The sequence below is a fragment of the Scomber japonicus genome, chromosome 4, assembly GCF_027409825.1.
Source record: "Scomber japonicus isolate fScoJap1 chromosome 4, fScoJap1.pri, whole genome shotgun sequence".
Taxonomy (NCBI): domain Eukaryota; kingdom Metazoa; phylum Chordata; class Actinopteri; order Scombriformes; family Scombridae; genus Scomber; species Scomber japonicus.
In genome coordinates this window covers 23,747,487-23,766,668 of record NC_070581.1, presented here as the reverse complement: position 1 = coordinate 23,766,668, position 19,182 = coordinate 23,747,487, and the positions used below count along the sequence as shown (strand labels likewise).

Genomic DNA, 19,182 nt, shown 5'->3' with positions numbered 1-19,182 from the left:
TCTTTTTCCCACTCATATATTGTACACTCCGTTTCTCTGTGCACATGTGGTTGATCACAAGAACTTAAATCCATCTACATGTATAAAGCATTTGCTTGTTGTTTGTGGATGTGGAGAAGTGTACTATGTGTAGGATGTCTCATCTAAGTAATCAAACCATAACGTCTTTCACAACACCGGCCGTTTCTCTTGATGTTATATTTAATTACAACATTACATTGGTCGGTTTCTTTTTTAGTAATCTGACACCCACATTTGCCTCTAAGGAGAGGTAAAATAATGGCGACGGCTTTCGGTATCATCATGCGGTCTAATGCGGTCCCTCTGATGAAAAAAACACACAGTGACCAGAAACACTGACAAACGTATAGCCTATAATACCACTTCAGTAGGTACACCTGTGCCATCTCATACCAACAGCTCTGCTATAAATTCTGCTGATTTTCAGTATTTGGGGACATCGTCAAAAAGGTGATATGTTTATTATTGATATTATGTGTGGTGGTGGTGGTGGTGGTGTATTGGGATGTATTATATTTAAGTGTTCATAATGTTGTAATTGTGCCCCTCATTTATATTATTGACAATGTGTTATAATACTGACTAAACAGTGGATTTTAGAGGTCATGGGTTGTTTGTGGTGTTTACTGGACTAAACATAAACATTTTTTCTAATATTTGCACACCACACTTACATCTACTGAGGAATAAAAGAAAGAAAACACCTTCCAATATAAAGCAGCTCCATCTATCATTATGAATTATATCCTCACAAATGAATATAGAGTTTAGTAAACCACTAATACAGTCTCAGTGAACGTAGCATTATAAATGCCCCCAAGATTGTCTTTATGGCAGGATCATTGTGTATGATCATTATATTATACATGTTCTTCCATATGTCTGATCACAGAATCTGTTGATGTGCCACAAGTCTCAAAAGGACAACAAATAACTGGTGCTTTATTGAGCTGTGTTTAATTATTAATGCTAACTGTTACAACACAGGCTTGAAGAACAAACCGTACAAACACACAATATAATGTGCATTCAATTTTAGTAAACCGTAATGAGGAGGAGAAGGGTTTAGATTTTTATACTTATTACTGTTTGCTGGATACAAGCTTGTCACTTGGCCATTATATATTGAGGTTATTACAATAATGTGTGACATAAAGCCCTGTACTGCTTTTCTTGTCTTTTACCACATACTATCAAAGTGTTCATTATATTGTTTCACAGCTTAACTGTTTAATCTTGATCTTTTTTGCAGACTGAATTGCCTAAATAGGTGAAGAGCTATAGCCTCTTTTCTCTGGAAACGGCCAGGAGGGAGGGAGGAGTTTAAACAAAGGCCCTCTCCACATAAAAAAAATGCAGGCTTGTACAGAGAAGCCATGGTGTCCTGCTCCTCACTCCACATGCTGCCATTTCTACTTCTGAAGGCTTCAAATGAGACATCCACCGACAGATTCTACTCCTGGAAGCTTCAAAACGTTGTTATACAGGGTTTGTATGTCAAAAACGCTCATATTAATCACGTTATTTCATGGTTTTAGGCCTAGTTCTGTGCTTATTTTTCTTCCCCTGTCTCTGACACTCACAGTGCTGCCCCTGCCTGCACTGAACAAAGATAATTACTCAGGAAACATTTCGGCCAATCAGACGCGGCCTTGCATCTAGCCTGTGAGGAAAGCGACCAGTCAGGATCTGGCTAACATCGCCGGGGCCTGATCGCCTTGCCTGAAGAGCGGAGCCTTCCCCGGCTGAGGGCTGAGAGTGTCCTCCATGTTTTATAAGTGTTGACATAACAGTGTGTCAGGCAGCCATGCATCCACAGAGGTAAGCTCTGTCTTTTTTATCTCAACTCTCTGATAACAACATGGCTTCCTTCTTGTTGTTGTGGTGACTGTTGGTTTCTAATGATGAATGTGCACACCAAGAATCAGTTTAGTGTGCAGCAGCAGGAGGAGGAGGAGGAGCTGGGGTGGATTGGAGGCCTCGCCAGGCCTCTCTGCTCCACAGCGCTGAGGGTGGGGGGTTGGGTAACGACTCTCACCCTTGCTCTCTATCTGTGTCTCAGGGTCACATGGGTGCCCCAGACAAGCAGGCTGCCATACAGGAGGCAGAGTGGACCATGGCAAATCCTTTTCCTTTTTGTATAATGCAAAAGAGAGTTAGATTTAAAAATGGCACCTACATCTCCTTTCTGTTGTGGCAGTCTTGTGTTTTAGCCTGGCAGAGAGAGAATGGGGGATGGGCAATAGAGGTAGAAGAGGAGGGGAGTGTGTGGGGGGGTATTATGTACCCTTTGTAAGTAGATTGGCTCTGTGTTGTGTGTCATGCCAGGCTGGGGAAGAGACACAGGGGGCAACAGATGTGCTTGTAAAGAGGACAAGGAGCACAGGACATGACTGAATACTATTTTTCTAAATAAATTATTCTGCATTTCAAGAAAACTCTTCGCCTCGGTACAAATGACAGAAATCTAAACTGAGACTGCAGTTTCTACACTCCATATACGTCAGAGGATGAGCCCACATGAAACAAACCTTTTCTCACATGTGTTTTCTCTTAAATTTCTTCCTGTCTAATCTCCACAAGTAAGATGTTGAGATACAGGTTACCTTTATTTACAGGCACAGGCCCTGCGTTTACAGCCAGGGCTCTGCCGGCTGTACAGTACTGTTGTGAAACTGCTTCCTCCTCACTCTGATCTTTTCAGACAGTGGCCATTTTGTGTTCACATAGATGTCCTTGGTAGTCTTTTAGTCCTCTTCTTTACTCATCAGACAGCACGACGGCGACTCAACCTGAGACTCATTTTTATGAGACGTGCGCATTTAGTTTCTTGGCAAATGTCTGAGAGTATTTAAAAGGCGGTGCTGTGTCTAACTCCTGTCTGTTGTTTACTTTGTCGTTTCTTCTCCCTCATGGTTCTCTGGGTTTTTTCCAGATTTTACACATAACAGCGATGGCATCGATACATATGATACAGATGCAAAACAGTAGGTTTAATCTGTTTGTTTTTTTTTAATAGAGAGAAATCTACACCACAAAGACGAGGTGTATGAAGAAACCACACATACAGAACATAGTTAGAACACAGCCTGTATGCTGTGTTACATCATGCAGCACCATTTTAGCCGTCTCAGCTGCGTGGGGGAGACAAAGAGTGTTGCCTGTCTTCATGTGGCCTGACTCAAGGCATGTTTGACTCGACAGAGCCAGACATAGAAATGTTAAATCAGTATTTCCTTTTTAAACTAATGTCCATGTGCTTTCTCTGAAAAACCAAAACCAAGTTAACCTCCATGACTTAATAGGTATGAGCAAATTCAAAGTGGTTAATTCAACCTGTAATATAAATGTAACACTGATAGTTTAAAATGTCAGCAATGTGTAACGTTCACAGTGTCAGGAACAAATCGTCTGGGCCTCTTTCTGAGGCAATGTAGCCTCCAAATGAGACAGGAGTTATCCATGAGAACCACAAATATAATCTCCCAAAAGGCCTTTTTCATATCCCTTGTGGTTTACACTGGTATAATCAAGAAGGGCAAGCTATAATTGAAGAAAACAGCTCTGCTATAAATTCTGCTGATTTTCAGTATTTGGGGACATCGTCAAAAAGGTGATATGTTTATTATTGATATTATGTGTGGTGGTGGTGGTGGTGGTGTATTGGGATGTATTATATTTAAGTGTTCATAATGTTGTAATTGTGCCCCTCATTTATATTATTGACAATGTGTTATAATACTGACTAAACAGTGGATTTTAGAGGTCATGGGTTGTTTGTGGTGTTTACTGGACTAAACATAAACATTTTTTCTAATATTTGCACACCACACTTACATCTACTGAGGAATAAAAGAAAGAAAACACCTTCCAATATAAAGCAGCTCCATCTATCATTATGAATTATATCCTCACAAATGAATATAGAGTTTAGTAAACCACTAATACAGTCTCAGTGAACGTAGCATTATAAATGCCCCCAAGATTGTCTTTATGGCAGGATCATTGTGTATGATCATTATATTATACATGTTCTTCCATATGTCTGATCACAGAATCTGTTGATGTGCCACAAGTCTCAAAAGGACAACAAATAACTGGTGCTTTATTGAGCTGTGTTTAATTATTAATGCTAACTGTTACAACACAGGCTTGAAGAACAAACCGTACAAACACACAATATAATGTGCATTCAATTTTAGTAAACCGTAATGAGGAGGAGAAGGGTTTAGATTTTTATACTTATTACTGTTTGCTGGATACAAGCTTGTCACTTGGCCATTATATATTGAGGTTATTACAATAATGTGTGACATAAGAAGGGCAAGCTATAATTGAAGAAAATAAACCTTTCTAATGCAGGGGGAAATCTCTGCATTGCAGCAAAAATGCTTTTTAAGAGGAAGAGGGGAGCCTGCACACTGTGATCCGTGTGGCATAGCTCAGCCGACCAATAATGTTCCACCCTGTTGGCCCTCCAGCCAATTGCAGCTGCAGTTGAGGTTAAAGATTGACAATCAGAGGGAGAGCAGCAGCGAGAAGGGCCTTCTGGAAAATTCCACAGCCATCTTTGATTCAACCTTTACAGCCTTATAAAAAATCCAGGTCAAAAATTTCTTTTATTTAGGATATTCTGTGCATACTAGCAGTGTACTGTATTTGCTGATTAAATGCTGAGACATTGTTTTAACATTGTAAAGGAGGCATGCTAAAATAGACATCAATGTAGTTAAAATCATTAGTTTCCTTTTTAAATGCAGACAAGCTTGGCCAGGAATATATATATACCTTTTTAACCTTGTTTAAATATTTTGTTATTTTCAGTAAAAGCAAAAATTCCTATTGTATGCATTTCTTCATCTGTCTGCATGTGGTTGTTTGGTCTTGTGAAAGCTCAATGTGTGACTTGTCATTTGTTTAGAGAGGTTTCATAATACAAACCTAATAATCTCTCTGGGGTTTTTGTGTAGCAGGGTGAGTAGGATGTTTTTCAGTGAATGGTATTAATCCCAAGTGTCTTCAAAAGCAGTTCCAGTGCAGGGAGTACAATATGATTTTTTGCATTGAATGCCTTTCCCAGATTGCAATACAGAGAGTCCACTTCTTCAAATGTCTCTCTGTTTGAAGTATAAAAGCTGCGACACCGTCTTAGGTATAGAGAATAGCCTTGCCAGGATCTGAGTGTGGTTTTACAGTGATGGTCTCTGTTTCTTCCAACTGAAATCAAATTATTCTATGACAGCAGTATTCACAGGAAAGGAGGGAAGGCAAGACTGGATATGAAAAAAAAAGATAGCTGCACCTCACTTTGGAGGCTTTTCTTGTGTGTCCCTTTTCTCCTCTGTCCCTATGATCAGCCGTGAAAGGTTTGTCTTGACATTTATTTTTTTGTAAATGTTGGACTGTAATCTCCACAGATCTCTCTGGTCCTCCTGCATGGATGTGCCAGTGCCTGAGTCTGAGCCTCGGAGTGGGGGATGGGGGAGAGGGGGGAGGGGAGCAAGCTGTGGCCTCCATTTTCTGTGACGAGAAAACCCTGCTCGTCTCTCACAGGAGTGGAATCTAAAGGCATTGAGTCAGTGTTGTCTCCTTTTTGGCCATCAGGTACTACTTGAAGAGGGGAATACTGTCAGTTTTCTTGAACCTGGTTCTCTCTGGAATATATCCCAGAATCTGCTGAGGATTTATTTGCCTAACTCTCCTTGTGTGATGGATCATAGCTGCTGATCTGAGAGTGCCTTGGATCAGCATACGTTTTTACCACTGGTCATCCTGTCTTCCTGCTAGTTGTAGCAATGTCTTGTCATTGCTATTAAGTGTGTATATGGGGTCATGGCCCTTTGTTGAGCAACTGCCTGCTGTTGGTAAATGGTCTATCTTTTCAGGGCTTTGGTACACGTAGCAGAGCAACTTTGCTAACGTTTTCTTATTTTCATGTGGGCCTCGTTTGTTCACTCAGTCCGGAAGAGGAAGGCCCCGGAGGGGTTGGGGTGTGTGTGTGTGTGTCTGTGTGTGCGTGACTGTTGGCAGGCTGAAACAAGATACCCGTATGCCATGTTTTTAAAGAAACTCTGCTCAACCCATGTCATTTTTCAGACGACACAAGTGTTCTTTAATGCATGAATTCTTTATAGTTTTAGTTTGACAAGCTGTTTATGGTTGCCGGTGTTAATGTCTGAAAGAAGGAAGAAATGTCTTTAGAATAGTCTCTCATTTTGAGCTTCCAACATTTTTTAATCCATGTAAAACTTCTGTATTGTGAAACATCACGGCTTACTTTAAATAAGTGTGTATCTAATAGCTGATGTGATCACATCTAATCTCTTGTAGAGTTGTTTTTCTTCTGATTCACTTAACCTGTTACTTCAGTGAACTGACATTTGATCAACTTTGTGTGGAATGTCTCTTTAAGGGTGGAGGAGGGGACACGAAGAACATTCCTTTACTTTCAGTAGAGAGAGAGAGAGAGAGAGAGAGAGAGAGAGAGGGGAGAAAAAAGAAAAAGAAGCTTATCCCACAAATGTGGGTGACCTTTGAGTTGTAGCCTGTAAACCCGTCATCCTAGCTGGTAACCAGAGCTGCAGCCAAAGCTATGAACTGGTCAAGTGTGTGACCTGTCAGGGGTCCTTGGGAGGGTTTTCTTCTCGGGGGTTTGTGAATAAAGGCTACATCCTTGGAACGAGGCCCTCTGTTGCTCTGACAAAGGAGGAGCCAAACACTCAAAGACCTTCATTTATCGCCAAGCCCCCTTTTATTCTCGTATTTTTTCCCCCCCTCAGAGGAAAGTAGATGAGAGCAGAACCGGAGACTTGGGGAATCCAGTGCTAAATGTGTGTATTGGAGAGGATATATTCTTTTGGCTTTTGATGCGATTATTATTGTCTCGTTTATGTCAGTGATGTTAATATAGCAGTAAAACATTTTATTATTCGAGACACACACAAAATGCTCATGTAACTCCACAATTATGTATGTGACTGAACCTAAATTTAAAAATAGCAAAGCTTCTTTAAAAATTCCGGTGAGCAATATTTAGGCCAAACATATTTAGACAGACCAGTGTTGGAAGCTTATTAGAAGGATCTCTTGCTAATGGTCTCCAAGAATGAGCCTAAATCCTTTGAGGGTACCCTGTTGTTACTGAAGGGGCTTGAGAGATGCAAGAAACATAGACTGTTCATCGCCATGAGATGCTCTCTCTCTCTCCCTCCTGTAGTATGGATCAATTCCCTCTTGCTTTCTTGTTACTACAGGACTATTTACAATTTGTCACAAACACAGCGCAGTACAAAGATCAGGACCTTGTCGGATTAAAACCTCGCAGCTGCAATGTCTTCTGAAGGACGGAGGTGCAGGGTAATGTCAGCTAAACGGCCCTATGTGTTGCTGTGAATATCAACTTGTGCTTAGCGGAGAGGAGCGTTGCCATGGTGATTGTTTCCAATTTCTCTCTCGGAATATAAAGAACATCATTTAGAGTCGTTTGTCACTGATGATATGGAAAGGATTTCGAACTTCCTAACACAATGTCAGAGATGTGCTGAAATCAAATGAAAACAATAACAATGGAAACCTGCAGAGTCCCTATTGACAGATCCTTTGGGACCCTCGATGCCCTAGGTGGTGTTCCACTTGTTTACTGTTATGCTGATGTGGTTTCTGAACACCCTTTCTGACTTTGTGTTTGCCTCTCTTTCTGTGTTTCTGTGTGCTCTTGTTCTGTGCTGCTGCAGTCTGGCTGAGGAGGAGATAAAGACAGAGTCTGATGTGGTAGAGGGGATGGATGCGTCTGCACGATCCAAAGGTAAGTCTCTAAGGCCGAGTACCTCACATTAAGAGTCAAACATCTTTGGGTGGCTTAGTTTCAGAGAATGTGGAGGTTATTTACTTCGTGTTTCGAGAGCAGTCTAATGGATTTTGTTGGTCTCTTAGGACTACAAAGATAATCCATCAAGCCTGGCTGCTTGCCTGTTTTAAAATTTGTGTCAGCAGTATCAACACAGGGTCTAGTTAGTTTAGAAGAAGCCCTCTGGCCATTTGTTACTGTCAAGTATTAATATATTATGTATAAGTGGTGTTTTCAATAATTGCTTTTCAGTTTAGTGTGATTGCTGTCTGTACTAGATAATGATGCTACCAGGATGCCAAAATACTAAAAACCGAACACTGCATCTAACTGTCAGATTGCTTGGCTGAATTGCTTCAATTTGCCTTTCTTTATTGGTTTAGAATGCAGGATGATGAAATGGTGTAGTATGGTGACTTGATTTTCATCCTCTTGATTTACTCAAGGACTAGCTAAATTAGTCTCATAACACCCCAATCTTTAAATCTTCTAAGGCTAATGTGTTGGCCATGGGTGCAAAGAATAATACAAGCCCTGTCTCCTGTCACTTGATGAATTGTTTGTCTCTCTGTGTCCAGTCCCTGATCCACCCGGGTCAGCAGAGCGATCACTGGCACCACAGAAAAGAAAGGTGTCAAGTCCCACCCATTCCTCCAATGGACACTCTCCCTCAGACACTTCCCCCAGCCCACTCAAGAAAAAGAAGAAGCCTGGGGCTCTCAGCAGTAACAACAAAGACCAGGTAAGGGGGCTAGTATATTCATATCAGGATCTGGCATGTTCTCGTGGGGGTAAATGTCAGTGTACTCACTGCCACTGGAAGCCTGCCCTGTCACACCAGAGAGTGGAGTTTATAAAGGGGATGATATCCAAAGTAATATTCATGGTGAAATCCAATAGAAACTGCTTATTCTTTTATTTAGTCAAATAGAAAAAAGCAAAAAAAAGTCAGAAATTCCTGGCCTGCACACACTGCAAACACTGGTCACAAATGCACCATATTGCCTTTGAGAACATGTCGATTTTGATGTTAACTGTAGTATACTGCTAACTTAAAAATGGACAAACATGAATGGGTGTGACCGACTGTGAGAGTGGAAATGTCTTGTTGTGATAACTATGTTGATTAGATTTGGAGCAGTGCCATGACTGCATGGTCAAACATTTTGTTTTATTTTTTGATTATGACTTCTGAAATGTGACAGTCACTTTTGGTTATTTATATCCTGTTATGTTGATTATATATTATGTATTCTGATTTGATTGTGATCCATACGTTTTATATTAGCTGCTTGTCATGTTAATGTCGTGCTGAGCAATTCCCTTTTTACCCTTTAGTCCCATGTTGACCCTGCACGACATAAAAAGATAATACTAGATAAGTTCATAATTTGTGTTTTGGTTCTCTGGAAGGGGTCAAATGAGCTGCAGTTGAGTTTAAACCCTGCTTATGATAAATGAATACCAAAGTTAGTGAGAGAAGGTTTTGTCTAAAGCTCTCCTTATTAGGTATAAGCTCATGTGGTATAAGCTCAAGATTATTTGCACTGTGAAACATCATCTTGAGCTGTGAAACCTGTTGTTATCCATCAAGTTGGGTACCTACCAGAGAACCATATCATGCATTGTGTCTGCTCTCAGTTGAAACAGGAAGCTATTCTGTTGTAACATAAAAAGATCAATACTGGTGCTTAAGCTCACACCCTAAACCTGTTAGGTTAGTGTTGTTTGACTCACAGTCACATGACCAGATGTTTACATAGTGTACTTATTTGCTTAGAAAGTGTCGTGTGTTGGATTAATTGCCTTTTAATGCCACCTATGCTTCTTACCCTGCTTATCCCACTGTATTGCTGCCTTGTTTCTGTTGCACTGCACCTTTTTGTGTTCCTGCGTGTTTTTTGAAACCTGCCCCCCTGTTTTTCTTGCCTGCATTTCAGTCAGAGCTAAGACATGGTCCCTTTTACTATATGAAGCAGCCAGCACTCACCACAGACCCTGTTGATGTTGTACCGCAGGACGGCAGGAATGACTTCTACTGCTGGCTGTGCCACCGCGAGGGCCAGGTGCTCTGCTGTGAGCTCTGCCCCAGGGTGTACCACGCCAAGTGCCTCAAACTACCAGCTGAGCCTGAGGGCGACTGGTTCTGTCCAGAGTGTGAGGTATCTCGCTGAAGACACATTTATGTGTGTGGGTGTACACGAATGATGTGCACGATTGTGGTACTCACTGCACAATCTCACTTGTTGTTAACAAAAGGGGTGTCAGACCATGTGCCGTTGAGTACATGTGCCAGAGAAGCAAATCAGTGAGGTCACCTGCTTTTTGTCTGTGGTTGATCCAAAACCATGCAGAGTCTTGGCCCTCAACAGCACATGTTGTGACACCCCTGCAAGTGTAAATTACACCACACGTCTGAGAGATGTTAGACGGTTAGTTTTCTATTTCATTTGCAAAAGCTAAAGTAAAAAAGCAGCAGCAGATTATGTAAACTTTTCAAAAGTTAAGAGTATCTGTGTTCTGTTGTTTTGCTCGGGGATCATTTTCTTTAATGGAATTAATCACATTTTTGTTGTTGTTGTTGTTGCAGAAAATAACAGTTGCTGAATGCATTGAAACCCAGAGCAAGGCGATGACGATGCTGACAATAGACCAACTCTCGTACTTGCTCAAATTTGCACTCCAAAAGATTAAACAGCCAGGGGTAAGCCTTGTAAAAAAATGTGCTGTATGTTGATTTAATAGGTGTGCTATAATCTGAAGTCTATCAAAGTGTTTTATAATCAAACACTAATGTCTTTAAAATATATGCATCTGTTTCTCTTTCTTTTTTTAAATTATTTGTCTTAACTGAGCAGACAGAGCCTTTTCAGAAGCCTGTGTCTCTGGAACAGCACCCAGATTATGCAGAGTACATCTTCCACCCCATGGATTTGTGTACTTTAGAGAAGGTACCAAAATTACTTTAATTTACTTACATAAAAACAGGGCCCACAAAGTCTTCAGAAATGCTGGATGTAGACAAGAAATGTTGAAACAGAAAAAAACCTTTACGAGTGGGTTTCATTAAAGAAGGATGTTGCATATAAAAACATGCAGACAGACCTAAACAAAAGTTAGGCTGCATAAAACTAGGAGAGGTGCTATCACATGTGTAGAATATGTAAGCAGATGATTCATTTGAGTGTCTCGTCTTTGATTTTATTATTTTCTCTTTTTGATAGAATATTAAAAAGAAAATGTATGGCTGTACTGAGGCCTTTCTTGCTGATATGAAATGGATCTTACACAACTGCATCATCTATAATGGAGGTAGGCCTCTTTTCCATATCTGCAATCACCCTACTGCTAAATAAAGAAGGAACATGTAGAGTAACCATATAACTTAATTCCAGGTAATCACAAGTTAACAGCAACTGCAAAAGTCATTGTCAAGATCTGTGAACATGAGGTAAAACAGCCTATTAACTTCATACTGGCAAATTGTATGTATATGTGACTAATTTGTGAATGAATTAAAACGTTTCCCTTCAATATGCTTTTTCAGATGAATGAGATTGAGGTGTGTCCAGAATGCTACCTGTCCTCATGCCAAAAAAGGGACAACTGGTTTTGTGAACCATGTGTAGGTCTTAATGTGACTTTTAAACATTTAGACAATGTTAGATTTTAGATGTGTGAAGCACTGAATTATTTTGTTTTGTCCCCAACAGAGTCAACCTCACCCCCTGGTCTGGGCTAAGCTAAAGGGCTTTCCATTCTGGCCAGCAAAAGCACTTCGAGAAAAGGATGGGCAGGTAGATGCACGATTCTTTGGACAACATGACAGGTGAGATAAGACTGTGAGTTCAGTGGCTGCTTGGGTTATTACAGCAAAATATAGTCAAGACTAGTCTCCTGGTTGTTTATAATTCTGTCTGTTTAATTTTTCTTTTATGCTGTGCTTTCATGTAGGGCCTGGGTCCCAATCAACAACTGCTACCTCATGTCCAAAGAGATTCCTTTCTCCGTAAAGAAGACAAAGAGCATTTTCAACAGTGCCATGCAAGAGATGGAAGTCTACGTCGAAAACATTCGCAAGAAATTTGGGGTCTTCAACTATGCTCCCTTCCGCACTCCCTACACGCCCAACAACCAGCTGCAGATGCTACTGGACCCTTCCAATCCCAGCGCTGGTACGGTGAAAACAGAGAAACCTGATAAACTTCGCTTCAACTTTGATATAACTGCATCTCCAAAGATGGTCCTCAGCAAGACTTCCACACCCAGTGGTATGAGTCGGAGGGTCTCAATGACGGACATGCCTCGGTCTCCCATGAGCACCAACTCCTCGGTTCACACAGGGTCTGATGGGGAGCAGGATACAGAAAAAGCCAGCAGGAATTCTGCCTTCCACTACAGCACTGGAGAGGAGTCAATGGACTGTACTGGTAAATAAATACAACACTCTGTGATGCCATGTGTAAAAACATTTACCTGAATGTGTAAAGCAAAAATAACTAAACTTGGGATTTTAATTACATTATAATTACAGCATCTCCTGTCTCAGGGAAGATGGGTCCTGCTGGCAGCATGACAGGCAGCCCGAAGCCCTTTAACCCCGGACTGGCGCCCAAGCAGGAGAGGACTGCAGCCACAGGCGGCATCCTTAATCTTAACCTTGGTCAGTACTAGTAGCACAAACACTGTATTTAAGTTGTTATGACTACTAATAATCAACATCATTGTGTAAGCTGATACTCTCCAGAGAAATATCAGTATTTATACTAGAAATTAAACTTGGACCTGTTCCTTTCAGACCGAGTCAAGGCTGAGATGGATCTGAAGGAACTGAGTGAGACTGTGCAACAGCAACAGCATCAGCAACAACAAGGAGCGTCAACTGCCCTCCCAACCCCAAAGAGACCCATCAGGAGCCTGGACAAGACTATTGAAAGCTGCAAGGCACAGCTTGGTATACATTTCATTATTACTAATGTCATTTTAGATTGCAGATTTTATTTTGGATCACATTACTTTTTTGATCAATGTTTCATGTTGTGATTAACTGTGAAGAATTTACTTCAAACATGTGGCAGCTGAAATGTGATATTTGTGATTGCCACTGGTTTACGATTAGCAGTGGGGAATTTTTTGTTAAACAACAACCAAAGAAAAAAGTCTTTTATTCTGAAACTTTTAAAAACAAATACTAAAGAATGTATGTGCCTCCATGCAGGGATAGATGAGATTTCTGAAGATGTGTATAAAGGTGTGGATCACAGTGACACTGAGGACTCTGAGAAATCTGACTCAAGCGACAGCGAGTATCTCAGCGATGAGGAACATAAGCCAAAGAGCTCCGCCCAGGACGAAAAGGACAAAGCAGACAGAAAAAGGCCCAAAGCAAGCACAAATGGAGAGAATAAGGAGGGAGTTACCGGGACAGGGGATAGAGCCACCCCTGAACCCCTGCTTAAAGAGAAGCAGGGTAGCAATGGCCCAGATAGGGACCCTCAAGAGAAGCCCAGAACGCCCCAGACTCAGCCCCTCACTGAGAAGCCCAAGACCCCAGAGGAGGGTAGAGCAACTGCTGCCACATCAGTGGCTGAGCAAGACTCTGATTCAGAAAGAGAGCTGGTGATTGATCTGGGGGATGAACACGGAGGCCGTGATGCTAAGAGGGCGAGGAGAGAGGCGGGGGCTTCTGTAGCCAAAACTCTCAAAGAGTCTAACGTTGCCAAGTTGGAAGGTGAGGCCTTTTTGATACACCCATGTTTTCTTGTGATTCTCATTTGGGAGGAAATAATATATTTATATTATAATATTTTCTCTGTCCAGGTAAACAACCTTCATCTGCTGCAGCAGCTGCACCAGTACGGGAAGCTGCCTCCAACCTGAAAGACTCCTTGCAACCTGCTATCACAGCAGCCCTCAACCTTGTTTCCACTGCAGCATCTGGTCAGCCCAGTGCCACCTCAGCTACCAGCGGTACCACCAGTGCTCCTTCTCCTGCCTCCACCTCAGTTTCCACAACATCCCCAGCACCTGCTGCTGTAAAGAAACAGCGCCCCCTACTGCCTAAAGAAACAGCTCAGGCTGTGCAACGAGCGGTAGTTTGGAATCCCACCAAGTTTCAGACGTCTTCTCAGAAGTGGCACATGCAGAAGGTGCAGAGGCAGCAGCAGCATGGAGAGCAGTCAGCAGTGCAGACAAGTGCACAAGCCCAGACTCAGGCACAGACACGGAGCCCACAGCAGCTGCAGTCACAACAGCAGAATTCCTCCTCAAGTACCCGCTATCAGACCAGACAATCGGTCAAAGGTAAATACACTAGCATAATTCACCTCTACATTAAACTTAAGAACATAACTTAACTTAACTTAAGAACAACATAAGATAAAAACTTGGATTCAAAGATATTTACTTTCCCTTTTTTCATCTTTTTATACCCTGCAGGGCAACAAAAAGACACGCCTCAGAATACTTCCTCATCAACATCTGCCCAGGGCTCATCGGGTAGCTCCTCTTCGTTCATGTCAGGAGACGTGCAGATCCCTACAGTCTCAGCCGATGTGGCTGCTGACATAGCCAAATACACAAACAAGGTAAATTAAAAATCACCAGCTCAGTAATTAAATGAGTAATTAAATGAGAGAGAAAAAGCTACAGTAGTTAATCATTGAGAGAGGCATTATTTCTCTAAATATTGGGTATATTTTATACTAATTATCATGTCACAAAATAGCAACATAAAGAAATTTATAGGCCAGCTTTATGAATGTATACATATTTTTCACTTCATTTTTAAGAAATAAAAAACGTTATGCATATATAATCTAATATCACATTATTTTTGGCAAAACCTTGCAGATTATGGACACAATAAAAGGGACAATGACTGAAATCTACAATGACCTTTCCAAAAGCACATCAGGAAACACAATTGCAGAGGTAAATACTGGCATACAGAATGCTGTTTATAAATGTGCTAAAACAATGATAATTTGCGAGGTATAAGGGATTTTAATCACTGTGGTTTTTCCATAGATTCGACGGTTAAGAATAGAGATTGAGAAGCTTCAGTGGCTGCATCAACAGGAGCTGTCAGAGATGAAGCACAACCTGGGTAAATTTGCTGATTTCAGACATTTATGTCACCATATCGCTCAGAAATGATGTGTGTAATACTGCACCAGTCTTAATCTTAATATCATGAATATTAAGTAAATCCAGATGTTTTTTGTTGGCTTTCTTTTAAATGTGGCATAAATTTAAATGTGTTTTTTATCTGACCTTAATGCAGAACTGACAATGGCAGAGATGAGGCAAAGTCTGGAGCAGGAACGAGAACGGTTGGTGGCTGAGGTGAAAAAACAGACAGAGTTGGAAAAGCAGCAGGCGGTGGACGAGACCAAAAAGAAACAGTGGTGCGCCAACTGCAGAAAGGAGGCCATCTTCTACTGCTGCTGGAATACCAGTTACTGTGATTACCCGTGCCAGCAAGCCCACTGGCCAGAGCACATGAAGTCCTGCACGCAGTCAGGTAGCATAAACACACTCATGACCCACTAATATTTTCTGTGTATGGATTACATTTTGGTAGCCCACATTTATTGTTTGTTGTGCGCTGTGATGCACAAAGCTGTCAGATGACAGTTTGGCAACTGGATCGAAAATGAATTAGAAATATACTAAAGCTGCTGTTTTAGATTTTTAAATAATGTTGATTTATTATTTTGTGTGGTTTGAATGTAGACTACCGATGATACTCAGGGTTAGGATTAGGGTTAGAAAGCACAGAAAAACTTTCTTGATTTTTAGGAAGGATAGACCGTAGCCTAAGGTCACTTGTTGGTTTTCTCTGAGCTATCCTCAAGTAGGGCTGGGCAATATTTATTATATCTATTGTGATATATATGACTATTGTCTGAGGTTTGCTCCTGGATTTCGTAATATCGTGCTATGGCATAACTGTTGTCTTTTCCTGGTTTTAAAGGCTGAATTACAGTAAATGTAAATACAGATGTAATTTTCTGAATTTACCAGATTGTTCTGTTCATTTGCCTTTACCTATTTAGTCATTATAACTATATTACTGATCATTATTTATCAAACATCTCATTGTGTAAATATTTAGTGAAAACATCATTAGTCGTCCCTACAATAATGTTGCAATATAAACATAGGTACAAAGGTACTTGGTGTTATTTCATTTTGTCCATATCGCCCAGGCCTATCCCACCTACCCTGTTGTAGCACCCAGTATTTGATCATAAAGTGCTGTTTTTCAAAACTAAAATATTTTTTAGTTCACACTAAAGGGTGTTCTGCTACAGGACTGTTGTACTGTAGAATAGCATATACATTATATTCTCTGCCATTAAAGCTGGTTATTATTGGTTTTGAGAAAATTATGGCACTGTAGTTGAGATGTCTGACACAATTATAATGTCTTACTGATTATACATGGAGTGTATGGATTGTTACATTTCTGATATTGCTATTACTTTTCAAAGATAGCTGTGTCCCTACATTCAGCAGGAGAGAGATTTTCTATGCACTCACAGTTAAGTCTGTGAGACTAATTCTTTTTCAAATGGGTTATTTGGTCTGATTTCAGCACTTTGAGACAAAATGTCTCTCTCTCTCTCAACTGCATTAAAATTCAGTTCCCCCTCTGCCCCTATAATATTTATGCCACAGTATCTTTCAATCATCACAAATACAGTCTGCCATTCCTTCCATAAACCCATCTGACATAAAGTGAACAATATCAACCTCATTAATTTTATGTTTGTTTTATTGTCACAAGTGGATAAACACAGTGTGCATGTTTTCATTTTTATATTCTGCTTTTCTTTCTAGCCACAGCATCGCAGCAGGAACCAGAGGCAGAACCCAACTCGGACCCCTCAGTCAAATCATCAGGTCACTCTCCTGCCACACAGACCCTGCCCTCAGCAGCAGCATCCATATCAGACAAAAGCAACTCTCCCACATATATGGACAAAAGCAAGGACAGCGCTGGCGTTACTGTGACATAACTGCTACACTACACTCTTGTACACTTTGCAAGGCCGCTGTGGAGCTTGTGGCGTCAAAATTGGTGCTTGAAGGCCTGCATCTCTGTGACAAATCACTTTTTTATTTCTCCATTCCCATATGCTTTGTGGACATTTTGGGTTTTTCCATTATTCACAAGTTTCCATGAGTTCCTGTTCAGGTGGGCTCATCATGTGAAAGTAGTCTGTCTTGAGAAATAAATGTGAGTCTGTATGTTATCATACTGTAGTTTTATGTTATAACTCTGTTACCACTTTGTTTCAATTCTGAACAAGATTGTATCAACCCACAAAATATTTACATTAACACTTTCAATGCTGCTCTCAAGTACTTCATGACTGTTATTATTTTGCTGAGATCTCTCCATTCTATGAGACAAAAAGTTTAAAACAGCCAGCAACAGCTTATATTCCCTTCTCACGGTGCCATCAGAGGTATTTTGAGTTATGCAAATTTAATTTGTTTTAAACTATGTCTGCTTTATTGTCAGCTGAGGTGATTTGAATGATGTACATTTAGTTTTCGACCATGTCCTCTTCATGTCAATGGCAGAATTTTTGGCTCATACCAGTTTTGTATTGTAGTTCCACATTGTATAGGCCTACATAAAAAAGTATCTGTGATTTATTAAAAAGAACTAAAAAATTAAACTGTACAAAGTTTTTGTAAGAAGAAACCTGAACAATATTTATTGTGTTATATGTTTTTATAGTATGTTTAATGAAGTCACATTTCTATGTGTCTAAAAAAAAGTTATTTGAAAAATAAATTTCACATGAATGTCAGCACTGAGCAAAGTCTCTGTTATCCAAAGCTGATTTAAATCCTGGTCAGACTGTGTCTAAGAACTGGGTAGGCATCAATAGAAACTGCATTTTGGCTGGATATTATTTCCTGTGAGCATGTCTGTTTTGAGCTTGTGTCTCGTTCTTGTTTACATATTGTAAATACAATAAATGGACTCGTGAAGAAATAAAAATGCTCTGATCAAGTTGGAATTCATTGGTGTAATTTGTCCTCAAACTAACATTGCGAACATAGAACATAATTCATTCAGATCAATGTTGTACCCAGTGCACCTTGACTGATTTATAGTGCCAGATCTCATTCTGTGGAAATGACCATAAATCACATTATTACACATTAATGGAGGTTCACAGTTATTCAAGACTGTCTTAAAACAACAGTCAGGTGTCCAAATGAACACTGAAAGAGGTTTTCCTTGCTGTAATAATTTCTCCTGTTCATTATGGCTATTAAAAGATCCCCTTCAAATGTGCTTGCAATGTAAATGATGGAGGGCAAAATCTACAGTGTGTCCACACAGTCGTTTCATGCAAAAATGCATTTAAAAGTTGATCTGAAGCTTATGTGAAAGTATCATATCAAAAGCTGCCACATTTATTATATTATATATATTGTGTTGGTATCAAATCCCCTCTCTGTATTTCCCTGTTGAGCTGTGGTGGAAATTTAGTAACAAAAAGAATGACTGTAGCACTAAAAACTGAGAATACTTTAATGTTGAAAGATATTTACATGATACGACAAATATGGATGGCTGAAGCTTAATATCTTCAGATAAACTCTTAAATCCATTTACAGGGCTGTGAATTGTATCCCCCATCGCTCACATTGTTAGTAAATTATGAAAGGATCTTTAATGATTAGTATGAACAGGAGGAATAATTACAGAACAATTTTACTGCTCATTTGAGCACCTGACTATCAAAGCCCATCTTCACCAATGTGATGGGGAAAAAATTATCCTGTAGGTCAATAGAATGGAGAAACTAATGACTTAATATCTCAAAATAATTATTTTCGAAATAACGAAATACTAATAAGTAGGGTTAGGGTTAAATAAGTCATCATTAAGTCATTATTTTGAGATACTGAGTCAGTACTTTGAGATAGTATCTCATTATTCTAAAGTCAATATTTTGACATAGTATCTCATTATTTTGAGAAAGTTTCTCATTATAATGATGCATTTTTTGTCACATTGGCTTCTATACGGACTTGAAAAATTGAGAGCCTATCTTTTATCTTCATGTGCAAGTTTCAGATGCATACCTTGTTCTGTAGACAGCGGAGAGATGACAAGAGTGTAAAAGAGAGAGTGATGTGGGGTGATAACATGTGGACCAGTGAGGAGAGGGATGAACAGGAAATCACGTCGCTTTCCACCCGGTAGCTGTTCTCGCGAGATCTCATGTAGCAAGGGTCAGAAAATGGAAGGCTGTGCTAATTTTGCTACCTGAGCGAAT

At 40.2% G+C, this 19,182-nt stretch overlaps 1 protein-coding gene across 2 annotated transcripts; it reads left to right on the top strand.

Moving 5' to 3' along the window:
* The first annotated feature begins 1,387 nt into the window (after positions 1-1,387).
* Positions 1,388-17,908, top strand: LOC128356939 (protein kinase C-binding protein 1-like). 2 transcript variants are annotated; one of them, XM_053317127.1, is made up of 21 exons: positions 1,388-1,513; positions 1,607-1,842; positions 7,755-7,825; positions 8,446-8,609; positions 9,808-10,029; positions 10,458-10,571; positions 10,726-10,818; positions 11,092-11,179; positions 11,263-11,318; positions 11,415-11,492; positions 11,581-11,696; positions 11,822-12,297; positions 12,402-12,530; positions 12,666-12,821; positions 13,086-13,598; positions 13,688-14,170; positions 14,306-14,454; positions 14,720-14,800; positions 14,897-14,975; positions 15,153-15,392; positions 16,715-17,908. In XM_053317127.1, the coding sequence occupies exons 2-21, from the start codon at positions 1,829-1,831 to the stop codon at positions 16,891-16,893; spliced, it is 3,501 nt and encodes a 1,166-aa protein (XP_053173102.1). In that variant the 5' UTR covers positions 1,388-1,513; positions 1,607-1,828; the 3' UTR covers positions 16,894-17,908. The 2 variants fall into 2 exon arrangements, with proteins under 2 accessions (XP_053173102.1, XP_053173101.1); XM_053317126.1 differs by lacking the exons at positions 1,388-1,513; positions 1,607-1,842 and having other exon boundaries at positions 6,578-7,825.
* Positions 17,909-19,182: the final 1,274 nt, after the last annotated feature.